This window comes from Bos indicus x Bos taurus, chromosome 20 (assembly GCF_003369695.1).
Source record: "Bos indicus x Bos taurus breed Angus x Brahman F1 hybrid chromosome 20, Bos_hybrid_MaternalHap_v2.0, whole genome shotgun sequence".
In the NCBI taxonomy this organism is placed as follows: domain Eukaryota; kingdom Metazoa; phylum Chordata; class Mammalia; order Artiodactyla; family Bovidae; genus Bos; species Bos indicus x Bos taurus.
The window spans coordinates 3,993,004-4,009,819 of record NC_040095.1 but is presented as its reverse complement, the minus strand read 5'-3'; the positions used below and the strand labels follow the sequence as shown (position 1 = coordinate 4,009,819).

Here is a 16,816-nt window from a genome sequence, read left to right as displayed (position 1 = left end):
GGGGAGAAGTAGCCATCTGTGCCACCTTGGAGAGAGTGGAGGAGAAGTAACTATCAGCATAGACCAGGGAGGGCTTATAGGCCAGTGGGACTTTTCCTGAGTGAAGTGAAGGCCATTGCCAGGCCTTGAATTTCGAACTGTGATCCACTTTCTTTTTAAGTGTGATTCTTTTAGCTGCTGTGTCCAGAACAGACTGTAGGGGTCAAGGCTGGCAGCAGGAGGCCACTTAGGAGGCTAAGAATAGGTGGTTCCTATTTGAATGCGGAGGAGAAGAGGAGACGTCCCAGGCAGAGAAAACAGCTATGCAAAGGCACCTGCATGCTTTCCAGTTTTACAAGTGAGCCAGGAATGAGGTGGCCAAAAAGTATAAGCAGAGAGAAGAGAACAGTGCAGGTCATGGAGGACCTGAGGGTGCAAGGGAGCCACAGCAGGTGCTGAGCAGAGGGTAGCGTGACCAGAGTAGCGGTTCTGAGTAAGCACTCTGCCTGCAGTGTGGAGGACCCACTGGAGGGGCGCGATGGAGAGCAATCACAGGGTGCCCCGCCTCTGCACCCCCGGCCCCAAGAAGCCTTTCTCAGACCCTGGTGCAGAGGATGTGGCTTCATGAGGATGTGGGTGAAGCGAGGTGATAGGGTGCTAGCAAGAAGGTCCTCCCACATCAGGCCTGCGGCTCTGGGAGGGTGAGTCCTGACGGCCACCTCTAGGGGCAGCAGAGAACCACCCCACACACACACACATACACACATGTGCGCAGACACCTCTTGCCCCCTCTAGCCTGCCCAGAAGACCTGGGCTGTCTGAGCACTAACCCGAGCAGCAGTCTCCGCGTGCAGCCTGACTGACGTGGGCGCTTCTCTTCTGTCTCTCTAGTTCTCTGTCTCCAGGGAAGACCCAGGGAAGCATAGTTAAAATGAACCCAGCCCCAAAGGGGTTAAAGCAGAAGAGTAGCTGCATTCCTGGGGCTGCAGACCCCAGGGCAGGCTGTATTCTGGGGTAAACCTGTAGACCCATGGTCTCTATCTATTGCATTCACTAGAGAATGTGTCTCCTGCTCACAATGACCTGAGCCAAGAGCCTCCAGCAAGCCAGCGTCTGCTTTACTCGTTCACAGGAGAGTACCTCCTAGGAGCACAGTGCCGGGGGGTTAAGGAGCCGGTCAGGAGGTCACTGTCCAGAAGGGCAGCAGGGGAGGCCAGGCACCAGCCTGCTCTGCGGCCACTGAAAGGTGTTAGCGCTCAAGTGGCCGGGCTGGTTTGGGCTGTCTGTCTTGCTTGAGGCTGGGAGGAAGTCAGCTCTGCAGACTGACCTAGGTGAGAGGTAACAGAGGAGGAGAGGGCTGGCAGTAGTGAAGACCCCCTGAAGCTACAAAGAAATAAGACTTGGGGGCGGTCGGGGGGAACCCACAGAGGAGGAGAGCAAGACCTCAGACACCCTTCCTTCCTACCATCTTTTCTTTCTCACCTGCTGCCACCACATGGACCTGCTTCAGATCTGGCCTTGTCACCAGCTGGCTGCGGGATCTGAGGCAAGTCACCTGATAGCTGAGCCTGTGTCTTCTTGTCCATAAAAGGAGAGTGGTAATACCCACCTTCAGGGCGGTTGTGTCGAGGTGGTTTATGAACAGTGGAGCCTGTGGTAGGCGTTCACGTGGGGCCACTTCCCTCCCAATCTTCTGAACCTTCATTCCACATCTTCCATCTCTTTTTTCCCCTCTTTCTCTGCTCTCACGCTTTCTCCACCCAGGGAGTGTGTAGCGAGGTTACCCTGGGGCCCTGCCATTTTGCTTTGTGACCCTCAGCCTGGGAGGGTGAATGGCCAGAGCGTGGTCAGAGAGTCAAAATGCAGTGACCCTTCACCCGGCTACCATGCCCTGCTCTGATTTTCCGCCTCAGAAATGCAGAAAGCATGGTTCTAACAAAGGGCTCTTGTGTTGCTTCTGAATGCCAGAGGCTGGGTGCAGTGGCCTGCTGGTAAATACTTCACAACCAGCCTTCTGATGGAAAGCCCAGCTTTGTAGCATTTGCCAATTTCCGTGGTGTAAATACTCCCACTATGGCCAGTTTCAGTAAGGCACCACCCAGCAGAGCTGGGAAGAGATGCACAGACTCAGCTCCGTATGGGTGTATTTGGACACAGAATATAAACGGCTATTTTAGCGGTTTATGGAAACAATATAAGGGAAAATACTTCGAATCAGGACTTTCAGAAAACCAGGCCTGGTGGCAACAAGAGCCAGGCTGCCCTCCCACCACATTCAGCTTGCTGCTCTGAAAGTGCTGCCCCCTCTGTTTGGAGTGTCTGATGTCCCTTTACATTACCCATATCCTGTGATAGCTTTTCATTTGATTTATCAGATATGTCTTAGTACTTAACCAGGGCTGCACAGCACTGCATCCTGTGGAAACAGCCTCCTTCGGGTCGCCTCTCCCCCACTGCCCCTGCCCTCGTTCAAAGCTACCATCCTGTCTTGTCCTGCAAATCTACAGCCTCCATCTGGTCTGCTGCTTTTTTTCTTGCTAGGCTCTAATCCAGTCTCCGTGTGGCAGCCAGAATTGTCTTTGGAAAGATGTAAATCTTGTCATTCCCTTCTTAAAGCCCTTCAATGGCTTTCTCCTTTAGGGTTTAAAAAAATCCAGACTCCTTGCCTTGGTCCAGCAGACCCTCCCTGCTCTGGCCCATGCCTGCAAAAGTGATCTCAGACAGGAATGCCCTCTCCTTGCTCCTGGACTTCAGCCACCCCATTCCAGTTCCTAGAAGGCTCCCGGCCTGTCCTGTCCGACAGTGCCTGCGTTGCTCTGTCCCCACGTCTTTATGCCTTCTTGTCTCAGAGGTCTTTGCTTTACATCACCTCCCAGAGGGGTCCACTGACCGCTCCATTTAATGTAACCTCCTTTTCCTGCTCATTCTTTGTCTGCCATCTTGGTTGTTTCCAGCAATGCATCAATCAAAAACTTGTTGTTGTTCAGTCGCTAAGTCATGTCCAACTCTCCGTGACCCCATGAACTGCAGCACGCCAGGCTTCCCTGTGCTTTGCTGTCTCCTGGAGTTTGCTCAAATTCATGTCCGTTGAGTTGGTGATGCTGTGTAATCATCTCATCCCCTGCCACCTCCTTCTCCTTTTGCCTTCAGTCTTTCCTGGCATTAGAGTCTTTTCCAATGAGTTGGCTCTCTGCATCAAGTGGACAAGTATCAGCTTCAGTATCAGCCCTTTCAATGAATATTCGGGGTTGATTTCCTTTCGGATGGATGGATGGCAACAGATGGATGTTTGGTTGGATGGATGATGAGTGGATGCTTAGTTGAGTGGATGTGATGGATGAATAATGACAGATCGATAGATAAATAGATATGAATGAATGAACTTTCCCACTAGGCTGTCATCCTATTTGGGGCAAGTACCATATCTTAATGAACTCTGAATCCTCAGTGCCTGCCAAAGGACGGGCACTTGGTAAATTGCAGTGGTTGAGGGAGCAAATGAGTGAAAGAATAAATGGATGAGGTGACCATTGAGACCAGTCCTGCCACAGCTTCTGTCTCTAATTGGAATATCCTCATGACCCACCTGCCCGCTATTCCTGGCTCCTGGTCCTTCACACATGGATTGTGTGATGACAATTTGTACCCCCAGGGGGCGACCTGACCTCAGTGGACCCCATGGTCTTGGAGCAGTATGTGGTGGTGGCAGACTACCAGAAGCAGGAGAGCTCGGAGATCAGCCTCAGCGTGGGGCAAGTGGTGGACATCATCGAGAAGAACGAGTCAGGTAGGAGGCCTGGACTCCCTCCCTTCCACCCTACACTGTCAGCCAGCCCCTGGGACAGGGAACACTGGGGAGTGCAGAAATGGCAGTAGCCAGTCCAGGCTGGTCACTTTCCACAGACCCGGTTGATGACTCTCTAGAAATCTGACCTTGTTTGATCACAATGCTTGAGTACTCCACTTGGTCACAGCTCACCAGCATCCTTTGGGTCATATGTTATCAACTGTCCTGAGGTTCACATCTGATGGACATTCCTTCTGGTTTCAAAGCACCTGGAGACAGAGCCCCCCATTGCAGCGGAAATTTGCTCTGTTGGCTTGCCTTTGGCTACCATGGGAGTCCTCATGCAGGTTCTGTCAGCTGTGGGCTCTGGCGGGATGCACACCCTGCTTCAGCCCTCTTGCTGTCACAGGAACCTCTATTCACATACCATCAGACCTGAGAGATGTTGCAGATTCAGTTACAGACCACTGCCATAAAGCAAATCACGTGAATTTTTTTGGTTTCTTCGTGCAAATAAAAGCCCACAATACCGTGGGCTTCCCTGGTAGCTCAACTGGTAATGAATCCACCTGCAATGCAGGAAACCCTGGTTGGATTCCTGGGTTGGGAAGTTCCCCTGGAGAAGGGAAAGGTTACCCACTCCAGTATTCTTGGGCTTCCCTGTTGGCTAAGATGGTAAAGAATCTGCCTGCAATGCAGGAGACCTGGGTTCCATCCCTAGGTTGGAAAGATCCCCTGGAGGAGGGCATGGCAACTCACTCTAGTATTCTTGCCTAGAGAATCCCCATGGCCAGAGGAGCATGGTGGGCGACAGTCCATGAGGTCGCAAAGAGTCGGACATGACTGAGCGACTCAGTGCAGCAGCACAGCATATAGTACTGTAATCTGTCAAGTGTGCAATAGCATTGTGTCAAAAAAACAACGTACGTACCTTAATTTTAAAAATACTCCCTTGCTGACCATCATCTGAGCCTCCAGTGAGTCATAATTTTTTTGCAGCACTAACATCAAAGATCACCAATCACAGGGTGGTCCAGTGGCTAAGATTCAAAAGTTTGAAATATTGGGAGAATTACCAAAATGTGACACAGAGACAGAAAGTGAGCAAATGCTGTAAGAAAAATGACACTGATAGAGTTGCTTGATGCAGGGTTGCCACAAACCTCCAATTTAAAAAAAAAATAAAACACATTATCTGTGAAATGCAATAAAGAGAAGCACCATAAAACATTTGTCTGGTTACTGGCCGGGACAGAGTGTGATGAGACGCTGAGGCACTTAGCCTGGGTTCCTACCTGAACTCCGCATTTCACAGCCATGCAGGTCGCTTCATCAAAAAGGGTGCTCCAAGGATTAAATGAGGCAATACATAGAGAGCGCCCAAGCCTGTGTTTGGCACACAGCAAGTGCTCAAAAATATGAATTTCCTTCCCTTTTGTCTTTTTTAGCCAGAATAGGCCATTGGCACCATTGAAGACAGATCAAGGAGCAGGGCATAAGTGGACCCTCTCCAGGAGAAAGAGGCATAAACCCACTGACTTTGTTGTGGCTAAAATGTGATGTGGGCTGGTATTAGTGGGCCAATCTCTGTGATATCCCAGTGACTAGCTGCTGCTGCTAAGTTGCTTCAGTTGTGTCCAACTCTGTGCTACCCCATAGATGGCAGCCCACCAGGCTCCCCCGTCCCTGGGATTCTCCAGGCAAGAACACTGGAGTGGGTTGCCATTTCCTTCTCCAATGCATGAAAGTGGAAAGTGAAAATGAAGTCGATCAGTCGTGTCCGACCCTTAGTGACCCCATGGACTGCAGCCTACCAGGCTCCTCCGTCCATGGGATTTTCCAGGCAAGAGTACTGGAGTGGGGTGCCATTGCCTTCTCCGCAGTGACTAGCTAAGGTCCAACGAAAAGGGGAAAAATCATTTCCAGCAGTCTCTGGATTGTGTTCCCTTTAGTCAGGAGATGAGCATTTAGCCAACCAAAACTCCTTGATTACTCAATATAGCAGTTGTTATTCCTGCTTCACAGCTGAAGACGCTAAGACTCCAAGTGACTCGGTCACTCATCCAGAATCGCGTGACAGGTTGCCGAGCTGGAACTCCTAACCAGTTCCAGCTGGCCCCAAGGCCATGTGACGTTCTAATTCCTGGAAATGAGTATAGTCAGCTCATGGGTGTGACTGGGATGCTCCATGGAGACAGAAGAAGGGAGCACCCCCCCCCCCGCTTTGCTTCAGCCCCTTGAGTGATGTTAGGAAGAACATGTTGCTGGGAGGAGAGGAGGAGCAGGGATGGGGTGGAGGACGAGCCTGGTGTGTCCAGAGGGCAGCAGGGGAAAGAGAGCAGATGCTCAAATCTTCAAGTGGTCCACAAAGTCAACAATTATTTTTAATTATGTTTTACTTACACAAGTAATATATGGATATGTTCCTCTTGAAACATTAATGATAAAGTTAAAATGTAATTTTCCCCACCAACTTCTTGCCTGGTCCTCTTTCCAGACAGGTTGCTCTTCTGTCAGTTTGGGGTGAATGCTTCTTGATAATTGTATACACAGGTGTATATAAGTATGTGTATATGCGTGTGTACACGTGTGTGTACATATATGTATATGCACAGTGTACACATTTGTACGTGTGTATGTGCATGCACACCTGCATATGCATGTGTACATGTATAACTATACACACACACATACAGGTCATATTTCATGCATATTTATAGATTTCTTAACCCCAGTGGTGTATCATTCTATGCATTTTGACCTGCAGCTTGCTTTTCCTTTTTTGTTTTTTGTTGTTGTTGTTAAATTTTTTTTATTTTTGGTGATGCCGAGTTCCCCAACCAGGGATCGAGCTTGCACCCCCTGTTGTGGAAGCACAGAGTCTTAACTACTGGTGTATGCTTAGTCGCTCAGTCATAACTGTAGCCTGCCAGGCTCCTCTGTCCATGGGATCCTCCAGGCAAGAATACTGGAGTGAGTTGCCATTTCCTTCACTAGGGGATCTTCCCAACCCAGGAATCGAACCTGGGTCTCCTGCATTGCAGGCATATTGTTTACCGACTGAGCTACGAGGGAAGCCCTCTTAACTACTGGACCCCTGGGGGAGTCCCAACATGCTCTTTCTCAAGTCAACTTTTAGCTCTTATTCCCATAACATCTGCACCCTACTTGGAGAGATGGCATACTAGAAGTCTTCTCTTCCTCTAGTTTGAACAGTGTATCTATGTATACACTGTGACTGTCTCTTTAAGTTAGAAACCCAGAAGGCTGGCATGGCAGTGGGCTTCGCAGGTGGCGCTAGTAAAAAGCCTGCCTGCCAGTGCAGGAGACATAGAAATATGGGTTCGATGACTGGGTCAGGAAGATCCCCTGGAGGCGGAAATGGCAGTCCACTCCAGTATTTTTACCTGGAGAATCCCATGGACAGAAGAGCCTGGTAAGCTATGGTCCAGGAGGTCTCACAGAGTTGGACATGACTGAAACGACTTAGCACGCACATACCCAGAACACTGCAGGACCATAAGATAGGCACATTTTAAATCTTAAGACACAGCAAACAACCTGCTTCCAAACTGTGGCCAAACCCATTTACTCTTCCTCCAGCAATGTGTGAGGCGTTAGTGCCAAGTTAAGAGCGGAGGCTTCGAAGCCAGACAGCCTGGGTGTGAATCTCGGCTCTCCCACTTTCTTTGTGACGTTGGTCAAGTCACTGCCCCTCTCTGAACCCTGCTTCCCCATCTGTAAAATGGGCTCATAATGGAACACATATTGCTATTGTGACAGTTTCTTTATCTGCCACACACATACCTACAAAGATGAGTCCTTAGGAAGACATATATGGCATATTTCCTGATTTTCCACAGGTTTATCAACGCCATTCATTCATATACACACATACATACACACCCACACTGCTCAGCCACCAAAACACGTATTAAGAGGTGCACCCAGTCAAGCAAAGCCGAAGGTGGCTTCTGCTTCAAGGAGCTTGAAAGCCAAGGCCTCCCTGTGAGACCAGGAAGCTAGTTCAGAGTCTGCCCCTTCTTGCTCTTCTCCTTTGGGGTCTCCAGAGCCTGGAGGTCTGTAATCCTGCAAAGCAGATCCTGTTTTTCCCATTCATGCTGTGCATGAGCTGTTTGGGCCCTGAGTTGATGCGCTATGACTGTTGTAATGAGATACCACAAACTTACAGACTTAACACAGATTTATCATCATATGGTTTGAGGGGTTCGAAGTCCAGAATGGGTCCCACTGGACGAAAAGGCACTGTCAGGGCTATGTTCCCTTCTGCAGGTTCTGGATAAGATCTGCTGCTTTGCCTTTTCCATTTTCTAGAGACCACCCACATCCCTTGGCTTGTGGTCCTTTCCTCCATCTTATGTCTAGCAGTTGCCCCCTTCTCTGCCTTTCTTCCTTACCACATCTCCCTCGAACTGTTCTGCCTCACTTGAGATTACATTGGGCCCATCCAGATATGGAGAAGGCGATGGCACCCCACTCCAGTACTCTTTTGCCTGGAAAATCCCATGGACGGAGGAGCCTGGTGGACTGCAGTCCATGGGATCGCTAAGAGTCGGACACGACTGAGCGACTTCACTTTCACTTTTCACTTTCGTGCATTGGAGAAAGAAATGGCAACCCACTCCAGTGTTCTTGCCTGGAGAATCCCAGAGACCGTGGAGCCTGGTGGGCTGCCATCTATGGGGTCACAGAGTCGGATGTGATTGAAGCGACTTAGCAGCAACAGCAGCATCCAGATAAGCCAGGATCTTCCTGTTTGAGTTCAGCACATTAGCACCCTTAATCCTGTCTGCAACCTTAATTGTAACTGTTTGCCACCCGAGTCATTACTTTGCCTACCACAGGCCCCATGAGAGCCCCTTCTCTAAAGAGGGAGGGCCTGAGTCTGAGTGAACAGCCTCTCAAACTGTTACATCTGAAGCCAGGTTTACCTTGACATGAACAGAGGCAAAATCAGTGTCTCAGATGACTTACTAGGGCAGTGGTTTCCGTGTCAGAGAGCCCTGGGTACAAGTCTCAGCCCAGCCATAAGTTCTGTGAACTTGGACAAGTCTTGTCTCTTGTAGCCTCAGTTTCATCTGCGCAGTAGGGATAATAAACTACAAGTAAAATGGTAAGTGCTTTGCTCACCTTAGTGAAGGTAGCTACTTTCTTCACTCTCGTCCTTTAGAACAACCTTTCTCCACATCCCCACCCCTGACTCCCTTCCCCAGCCCTGTCCCAGGCTCAAGAGCAGGTTTCCCGTTAGCCTGTCTGTAGCAGTTAACAGTCGGTAAACACGGGTGTGCTTAGTCACTTCAGTCCTGTCCAACTCTTTACAACCCTACGGACTGTAGCTCACCAGGCTCAACTGTCCATAGGATTCTCCAGGCAAGAATACTGGAGTGGGTTGCCATGCCCACCCCCAGAGAATCTTCCCAATCCGGGGATCAAACCCACATCTCTTATGTCTCCTGAGTTGTTAGGTTCTTTACCACTAATACCACCTGGGAAGCCCTACATGGGTATTTGTGTTCTCTAATAAAGTGGTGACTTTTTTAGCCTCACCCTGAGTGTTGACTCCTCTCACGGCTGAGTCTGTTGTTATATTCTGACGCACAGGCCTCATACTTGACCCAACTACATTCAGTCTGCACTCTCACTTTCTCAGGTTGGTGGTTCGTCAGTACTGCTGAAGAGCAAGGCTGGGTCCCTGCAACCTGCCTGGAAGGGCAGGACGGTGTGCAAGATGAGTTCTCCCTGCAGCCCGAAGAAGGTAGGAAGGGCCAGGCCCCCGGGCCTGCTGTGCCGCCGGCCGTCACCCGCGGGGGCCTCCTCACCCAGTGCAGTCTCAGCAGCTTCCTGGCTCAGGCTCTGTAGCCTGTGGACAGGAAGCCAGGCCCTGTGGCTGGGACAGGGCAAGCCCGCCCGCTCTTGGTGGCCTTGGGGAGCCAGCCCAGGTGAGCCTGGCCAGAGCTGGGGCCCTGATGCCTCCGTGGGGCCTCAGCGGGCCCGGTTGGATTGCTGTCCACACCCCACTCATCCTCCCTTGAATTATTCTGATGGCCAAGGTGCTGGCGCTGCTTCTGGCTCGTTTACAAAACATCTGAAGCCATCTGTAAAGATCTCTGCTTTGTCTGCTTTCTGTGTCGGCTTAATGGCCCTGCCTGGGTGTCAGGATCAGAACTGACCCTCTCCACTCACTCCTGTTTCCCAGAGAATTTTCCCCACAGGTGTCCTAAAGAGTGGTTCCTGCTGCATCAGAAATCCTAACCCAGCCACCTCCCCTCCCCTCACCCACCAAGAATTCCTAAATCGAGACTATGAACTCACTTTAAATACTAAACAAAGGGGTTCTGGAGTCAGGCCTGAATTTGACTCTCACCACTGAATTTGAATTTGTACCACTAACTGGCTGAGTGATCTTGGACCAGCAACTTAACCTTTCTATGCCTCAGCCACCTCCTCTAAAAATGGAAATGATGGTATCGACATCATGGGATTCTTTTAAGTTAAATGAGATCCCACATGCAAAGCAGTTGGCAAGAACCTAAAATAATAAATAACTAGGAACGGTTTTTACCACCGTTTTATCAGAGCTGTGGCTTACCTAGGGTTGAATATTTGCTGCTTCTAGTTGACTCTTTTTAGAAAGCACAGAGCTTCTTATGTATGTATTTAACATAAGAGAGAGTGAGGAAAAGGGGTTTCTATGCTCAAAGGTTGGCAAAAAAGCACACACGTGGTTTTACATCTAGTTTTATTACAGCCAGCACCAGCAGAGTAAAATGCATTTTGTTTTGCTCTGTGTTTGCAGGGCCACCAGGCTCTAGGGGCGGGGCTAATGAAGAAAAAGTACAAAAACCAACTCAGCTTAAAGATAGTGGTGTGCTGCCTGGAAACTATAGCTCTCTTAGACAGTTAATGATGCCCACCATGGGGCGTGTCTCTGTAAAGGACTGATTATTATCCCCATTTTACAGATGGGAAAACAGTCTCAGAAAGGTAGAAACACTGGCTCGGGATCACACAGCTAGAAGATGGGAGAGGGACCACATTTTCCTAAGGGTCTGTACATTTTTTCCCTCTGCCGTGAGGATTTCTCTTAGGGCCTCTTCATAATCATGCTGGGAATAGCACTGTGTCTCCTGGGTGGCTCTTCACTCAAGTTCAGGGCTAATACTGAGGAATTTGGTCCTTCTGAGACAGCTAGGGCTTGGCAGAGACACAGAATTAATTGCTCCTAAGTGGGAGCATGTGCTTGGTGCTGCCTTTGCCTCAAGACCCTGGAAGTGCTTTCTTCTCACCTCTTCCTTCTGCCCTTCACCTCCACATGCTGCCCGACCAGTCTCTTGGAGGTACTGGTCTCTGCCCCAGCCCGCGGGTCGCCGCCGGACACTGGGGGACTTGTATGCCATCAGCTGGCGTCAAGGTGCCTACCTTGGAGTTTTCCTCCCCATTCGGTGTTCAGAACCGGATCCTGCATCTGCATGCATCCCCCTGCTCCAGGACTGCCTGTGCCTGTTGCATGTGAAAAACGGTGATCTGGTCTGTACCATGTGTGTGTCGGCATGTATGTTTGGGAGGAGGGAGCCTGGGGTGTTTCTCGACCTGGGGCCCTAAAATTTCCCAGGTTAGAAAATGATACCCAGAGGTGTAGGTGCTAAAATTAATGAACAAAATAAAAACCCTTTTCCTAAGGTTGTGTTATGTTGCAGAGACAAAACTATCAAAGCCAACTGTATTTTATATCGAATCAAAAGCAAAATATTTAAAAAATAAAGCAAAAATATAAAAGCAAGAAAAGTTAAATGTAAAAAACAAGTCAAATTTATTGCAAGAAGGATAAAGATCATTTGATTCTAAAATAAAATAAAGTAAAAATAAATGATTCCCAGAGGCCTCTATAATGTTGATCCAGTGATCTGTTCCCTGTATCTGGCACATTTGAGTGACAAGAGTAAAGAAACCCATGTCACACCAGCTTAAGCAAAAGGGAAGCGTGTTGACTCAGGTCGCTGAAAACTCTAGGTAGAGGCAGCTTCAAGCATGGCTGGATTCGGGAGCTTGAAAACATCTGTCGACTGAAGAAAAATGCACAACCTAACAGCTATGAGTTAAGTTTTATTCAGGCACCTTACTGAGGACTGTAGCCTGGGAGACAGTCTCTCAGACAGATCTGAGGCACCGCCCCCAAAGAGGTAAGGGAGGAGCCAGGATATATAGGGGAGTTTTGTCTGAAAAAAACAAAACACGTAGTCTAACATTGAAAGATTACTGCTAATCACAGAAGGCAAACATCTTAAGTTAATGGTTTTCATGCTTTTCTATGAGTGGAAAGATGCAAGAGTCTGGACTCATTGAAATTACTCCTTTGATATGTACCTTATCTATCTTGGGCCAGTACCCAGAGCAAAGAATGCTTCCTGTTTTTATACGTCTGAATTACCCTCAGGGTGCACTCTTGGGGGTGGCTGCAGTGGCTGATGGCTTGATGGTGGGCATCATTCTTTGTTTACTGGCTTGGCAGGTAACATTTCCTTTCCACCTGCCCTTGGCACCTGAGACTCACGCTTGCCACCCTCAGCTCCATTCTCTGCCCTGCTGGAACCATTCTCTCATGGTGATGGTAGTTACAGGCACTCTTTGGGGACATCCACCAAAGAACATGCTTCTCCTTCAACACAGTCCCAGGATTTGATTCCAGCTGAGCCAGCTGGGTCATGTGCCATCCCTAAACTAATCACAGTGGCCAGTCACTTTGGACCCTCCCTTTAGGTGCTGGCGAGGGCAGCCTCACCCAAACATGTGGCTGGAGGCCGGCGGTGCCACCAGGGGAAGGGCAGATGGATGGTAAGCAGGTGGTGTCACCACCATGCAGTCCACAAGGTCTCCCACCTTCAGCTTTGTTAGGGATCACTGGACTTTCAATGGAGTCCAGAAAGGCCTCTGGGTGCTAGAGAACCCCCAGGAGTTTGGAGCCCGTAGTAATGACCCTATTTATTCTGGGGCCCAGGCAGTGCGCTTCTCACCTAGCCAGACAGAACTTCTCTGCCTCCACGGGGTTGGATTCCCCGCGGCAGCCCTCACAGCCTGCATCCGTGAGTGAGGAGAACCGCTGACTCTGCTGTACACAGGATGTGTGGCGTTTGAGTCAGCTCAGCCCCCGCCGCGCAGGTCAGGGGGCTAGATCAATAAATAAATAAACGCCCTGTGTGTTTTCCGCCTCCCTCTGCACCAGCTGGGCAGGCCACAGGCAGCCCGTGGTGTTTTCCCCGACACACTCACCATCAGCATCGGTGCACAGCTGGCTCGGTGACTCCCTGGGGTCTGGAATGTAACTGAAACAGGAAGGCCCTCTTCCCCTGCTCACTGTCTCCCCTGGGACTCTCATCTGTTATCTGTTTCAGCAGTCACTGCCTGCAGTGCCGGGGGTGGGAGCTGTGCCCTTGCTCTGGGGAGGGCCCCGTCTGAGGACGACAATGAACAGCCTTCCAGCAGGGCCTGCAGGGCAGTGGGAGTGACCCTGCTGGAGGCAATTCTCTTGGCTCTGAGGGTAAGGGAGCCGGGATCCACCGAGACGGGGATGGAAAGCACCCCGGTGACATTAATAAAAACAGAAGCAGGCAATCTTTTCATGATACATATCTCAAACCGTTATGTTGTACACACGAAACTAACACAGTGTTAGGTGTCAATTATATCTCAATTAAAAAATAATTTTTTAATAAAACTTAAGCTTCAGGCTGGAGAAGGCACTGGCGACCCACTCCAGTACTCTTGCCTGGAAACTCCCATGGATGGAGGAGCCTGGTAGGCTGCAGTCCATGGGGTTGCTAAGAGTCAGACACGACCGAGCGACTTCACTTTCACTTCTCACTTTCATGCATTGGAGAAGGCAATGGCAACCCACTCTAGTGTTCTTGCCTGGAGAATCCCAGGGACCTGGGAGCCTGGTGGGCTGCCATCTATGGGGTCACACAGAGTCGGACACGACTGACGTGACTTAGCAGCAAGCTTCAGGCATGGTTGGATCCAGGGACTTGAAAATAAATGAAAAGTGGAAATCAGCTACCAGCTAGGTAATGAAAAATGGCTATCTCCTCCGTGATACTGATTCAACCCCAAACCATATGCTGCCAAGTCCAGCTTGTTCCTGACCCCTCCACCAACAAGGACTGCAGAGGAGCTACCACAAGGGTTTAACACCGGTCCTCTACCCCAGCATGAGCAAGGTGACTCCCACCAGGCCTTCAGGACTTATTCATTTACTAAACCTTGGCTATTTTACTGAATAGTTCCGAAATATTCCCAGTGCTAGAGATAGAGGAATGAACAAGACAGACTCAAATCCTGCCTTTCTGGAACTCTTTATTCTATCTGGGGAAAGAGAGATGAAGCATAATAGATAAATAAATAATCTGGTATGTTAGAAGGTTGTTCCTGTTAAGTAGGGTGAGGGTGCCCTGGGTCTGGGTATTACATAAGGCACGTTCAAGGAAGGTGACCTTGAGGCACAGATTGGAGGAAGGTGAGTGCGATGTGTGATGCTGAGGAATTTCTGAGGACCTGCCCTTTGTCCTGTGTCTTGTTGCTGCTTGACCAGGGTCATCCAGGGCTAAGTGAGGGTCACTGGGGCATGGTGGAGGACTGGGGGAAGGATGGTGCACAGAAGCCTCTGGAAGAAAGCCTTCCCTGCAAGGGCATCTCAGGATCACAGCCTTGGCCATTAACATTCCAAGCTTACAGCATCCTTGACTTACCCCAGCATACCTTTGTCCCCACAGAAGAGAAGTACACAGTCATCTACCCCTACACAGCCCGTGACCAAGATGAAATGAACCTGGAGAGAGGAGCCGTGGTGGAGGTCATCCAGAAAAACCTGGAAGGCTGGTGGAAGATCAGGTACCCTCTGCAGCTGGGTGGGTTTCAGGCCACGTGGACTCCAGCTGCACAGGTGTCTGTAAACGATTGCAGAGGAGATGAGGCTTCAGCCTGAGCCATAGAAGGACACTTCTCTGTGCTATTTGGCGTCCTTCCATACCCATATCCTTCTCTAAAAAGCCATAGTAAGCAAAACTGTCTCTGAACACACTGAACCACAGATAGCAATAACCCCATTGAGCAAGACTGGTCTTCACCTCCAGGTGTGTCTCGTAATGAGTAACTGGAGGCTGAAGCTGCCGTGTGGGAGTGATTTCCTACTCCAGCCCCACTCTGAGAGCAACAGGGTGGGTAACACCACATGGACTGTAGCCCGTCCTAAAGCTCATCATTTGCCGTCATCTCTGCGAGTCTGGTGGAGACCGGCATTTCCAACACTTTGTTACAGTTCTTTCATCTATGTGATGGAATCAAAAGCTCATCGGTAGGTAAGGTGGCCAGTTCATCCTGCTGTGCTTGGGACTTTCCTAGTTTTAGTAATAAGTGTCCTGGGAACTCCCTCCTTGGTTACTCTGGTGGGCAGGCGGCAACCTCAGGAGTTTTAGGCAAGAGAGGAAGTCTGGGGGCCCTACCCCCTGGTGTCTGTGCCTTGGTGTGAGGCAAGACACTGGGGCCAGTCACTGGGGCTGAGTGTGTGATGCTTCATTCATTGAGCCAACCTACACCAGAATGTATTCTGGGCCAAGCTGTATTGTGAAAACTGGGACTCAACAGTGAGAAAGACACAATAGTTTACACCCTCAGGTGTGGAAGACAGACTCGGACACACATACAGGGCAGGGCAGTGAGTGAGTGCAGGAGGAATGCATAGGGGACTTTGGAGCCCAGAAGACAGCTCCTCAGCCTGCAAAGAAGGCTTCTTTAGAGTCAGGACCTCAGAACTGAGGTATGAAGGCTTATTTAGGACAGTGATGGGCTTCCCTGGTGGTTCAGACGGTGAAGAATCTGCCTGCAATGTAGGAGACCCAGATTCGATCCCTGGATGGAGAAGAAGGGAATGCCTACCCACTGCAGTATTCTTGCTGGGAGAATCCCATGGACAGAGGAGCCTGGTGGGCTACAGTCCATGGGGTTGCAAAGAGCTGGACACACTGAGCCACTAACACTTCAGCATATGCTTACAATGACAGTGGCGGCTCACATGTCTTGAGTGTGTTTTATCTTGTGATATAACAAATTATCCCCAAACCAAGTGGCTGTGGAATGCAGGTGGCTTGACTGGGCTCAGGCTCCCTCACGAGGCGGCAGCGGGATGCTGCCGTGGTCATCAGAAGCTTTGAGCGAAGCTGGAAAGTGACGGAGCCAGGATGTGAACCTGTACCTTTCCGACCCCAGAGCCCACTCAGCAGTGCCTCCAGATGATGAACTGTCTCATGGTGATGCCTGCATTGTGTGGCGCCCAGCATTTTCCAGCTGGCACGAGATTTAGTCCTTCTCAAAGGGTGTTTTAAGGTTGATAGACACCAAAATCTGCAGATTTCTGTCTCCTTATAAGTTTGCTTCTAGTTAAAAAGGACCCTTTTTATTGAAACACAGTGCTGTTTAGCACTTAAAGTGATTCTTGATGAGAGATGGGCCTGCTCTGTGCAATCTCCAGTCCATTAGGCTTATTCCCCAAAGGTCTGGGCACCTGTTTTGTGGTTCAGACTAGTGGTCTGCTGGCAAATGTTTCACAGCCAGTCCCAGAAGGAAAAAGTGCTCTTGAGTTGTGGTGTTTGCCAGTTTCCATGGTGTATGTCATCCCTCCGGGTAGATTTCAGGCTTCCACTGTGATTGTGCTAAACGTGGAGCTGGGAAGGGACATGAACAGTTGGTTCTCACGAGCTACCTCCTGCACACCTGTGGTCCCCAATCAGCCCCTCCGGTAATGCTATTCAACCACACTCCATCATGCAGAGAATTAAATGATTGTTACACTTGATCAGTTCCCTTTGGAATTCAGTGAGCTGGGCTCTTAGGGTGTCAGTCATTCTGGAGTTCAGTGACCCTTGGTTACCCTAGAACCAGCCCCCGACCTGCTCCAGTCCCATCTGAACACGTTTTAATCTGCTTGTGACCGGAGCCCCACCCCGCCTATACCAGGCTTTGTACCAGCAGCTGTGGCTG

At 49.9% G+C, this 16,816-nt stretch overlaps 1 protein-coding gene across 3 annotated transcripts in view; it reads left to right on the top strand.

Moving 5' to 3' along the window:
- The window catches only part of SH3PXD2B (SH3 and PX domains 2B), a 121,989-nt gene that overhangs the window by 82,169 nt on the left and 23,004 nt on the right, over positions 1-16,816 (top strand). Inside the window, exons 7-10 of one of the 3 annotated variants that reach the window (XM_027520489.1) lie at positions 3,632-3,766; positions 9,438-9,542; positions 11,115-11,198; positions 14,554-14,671. In XM_027520489.1, coding sequence (XP_027376290.1) covers positions 3,632-3,766; positions 9,438-9,542; positions 11,115-11,198; positions 14,554-14,671 — 442 coding nt within the window. The remainder of the gene's footprint in view (positions 1-3,631; positions 3,767-9,437; positions 9,543-11,114; positions 11,199-14,553; positions 14,672-16,816) is intronic. The other 2 variants (XM_027520490.1, XM_027520491.1) reach the window with 2 other exon arrangements.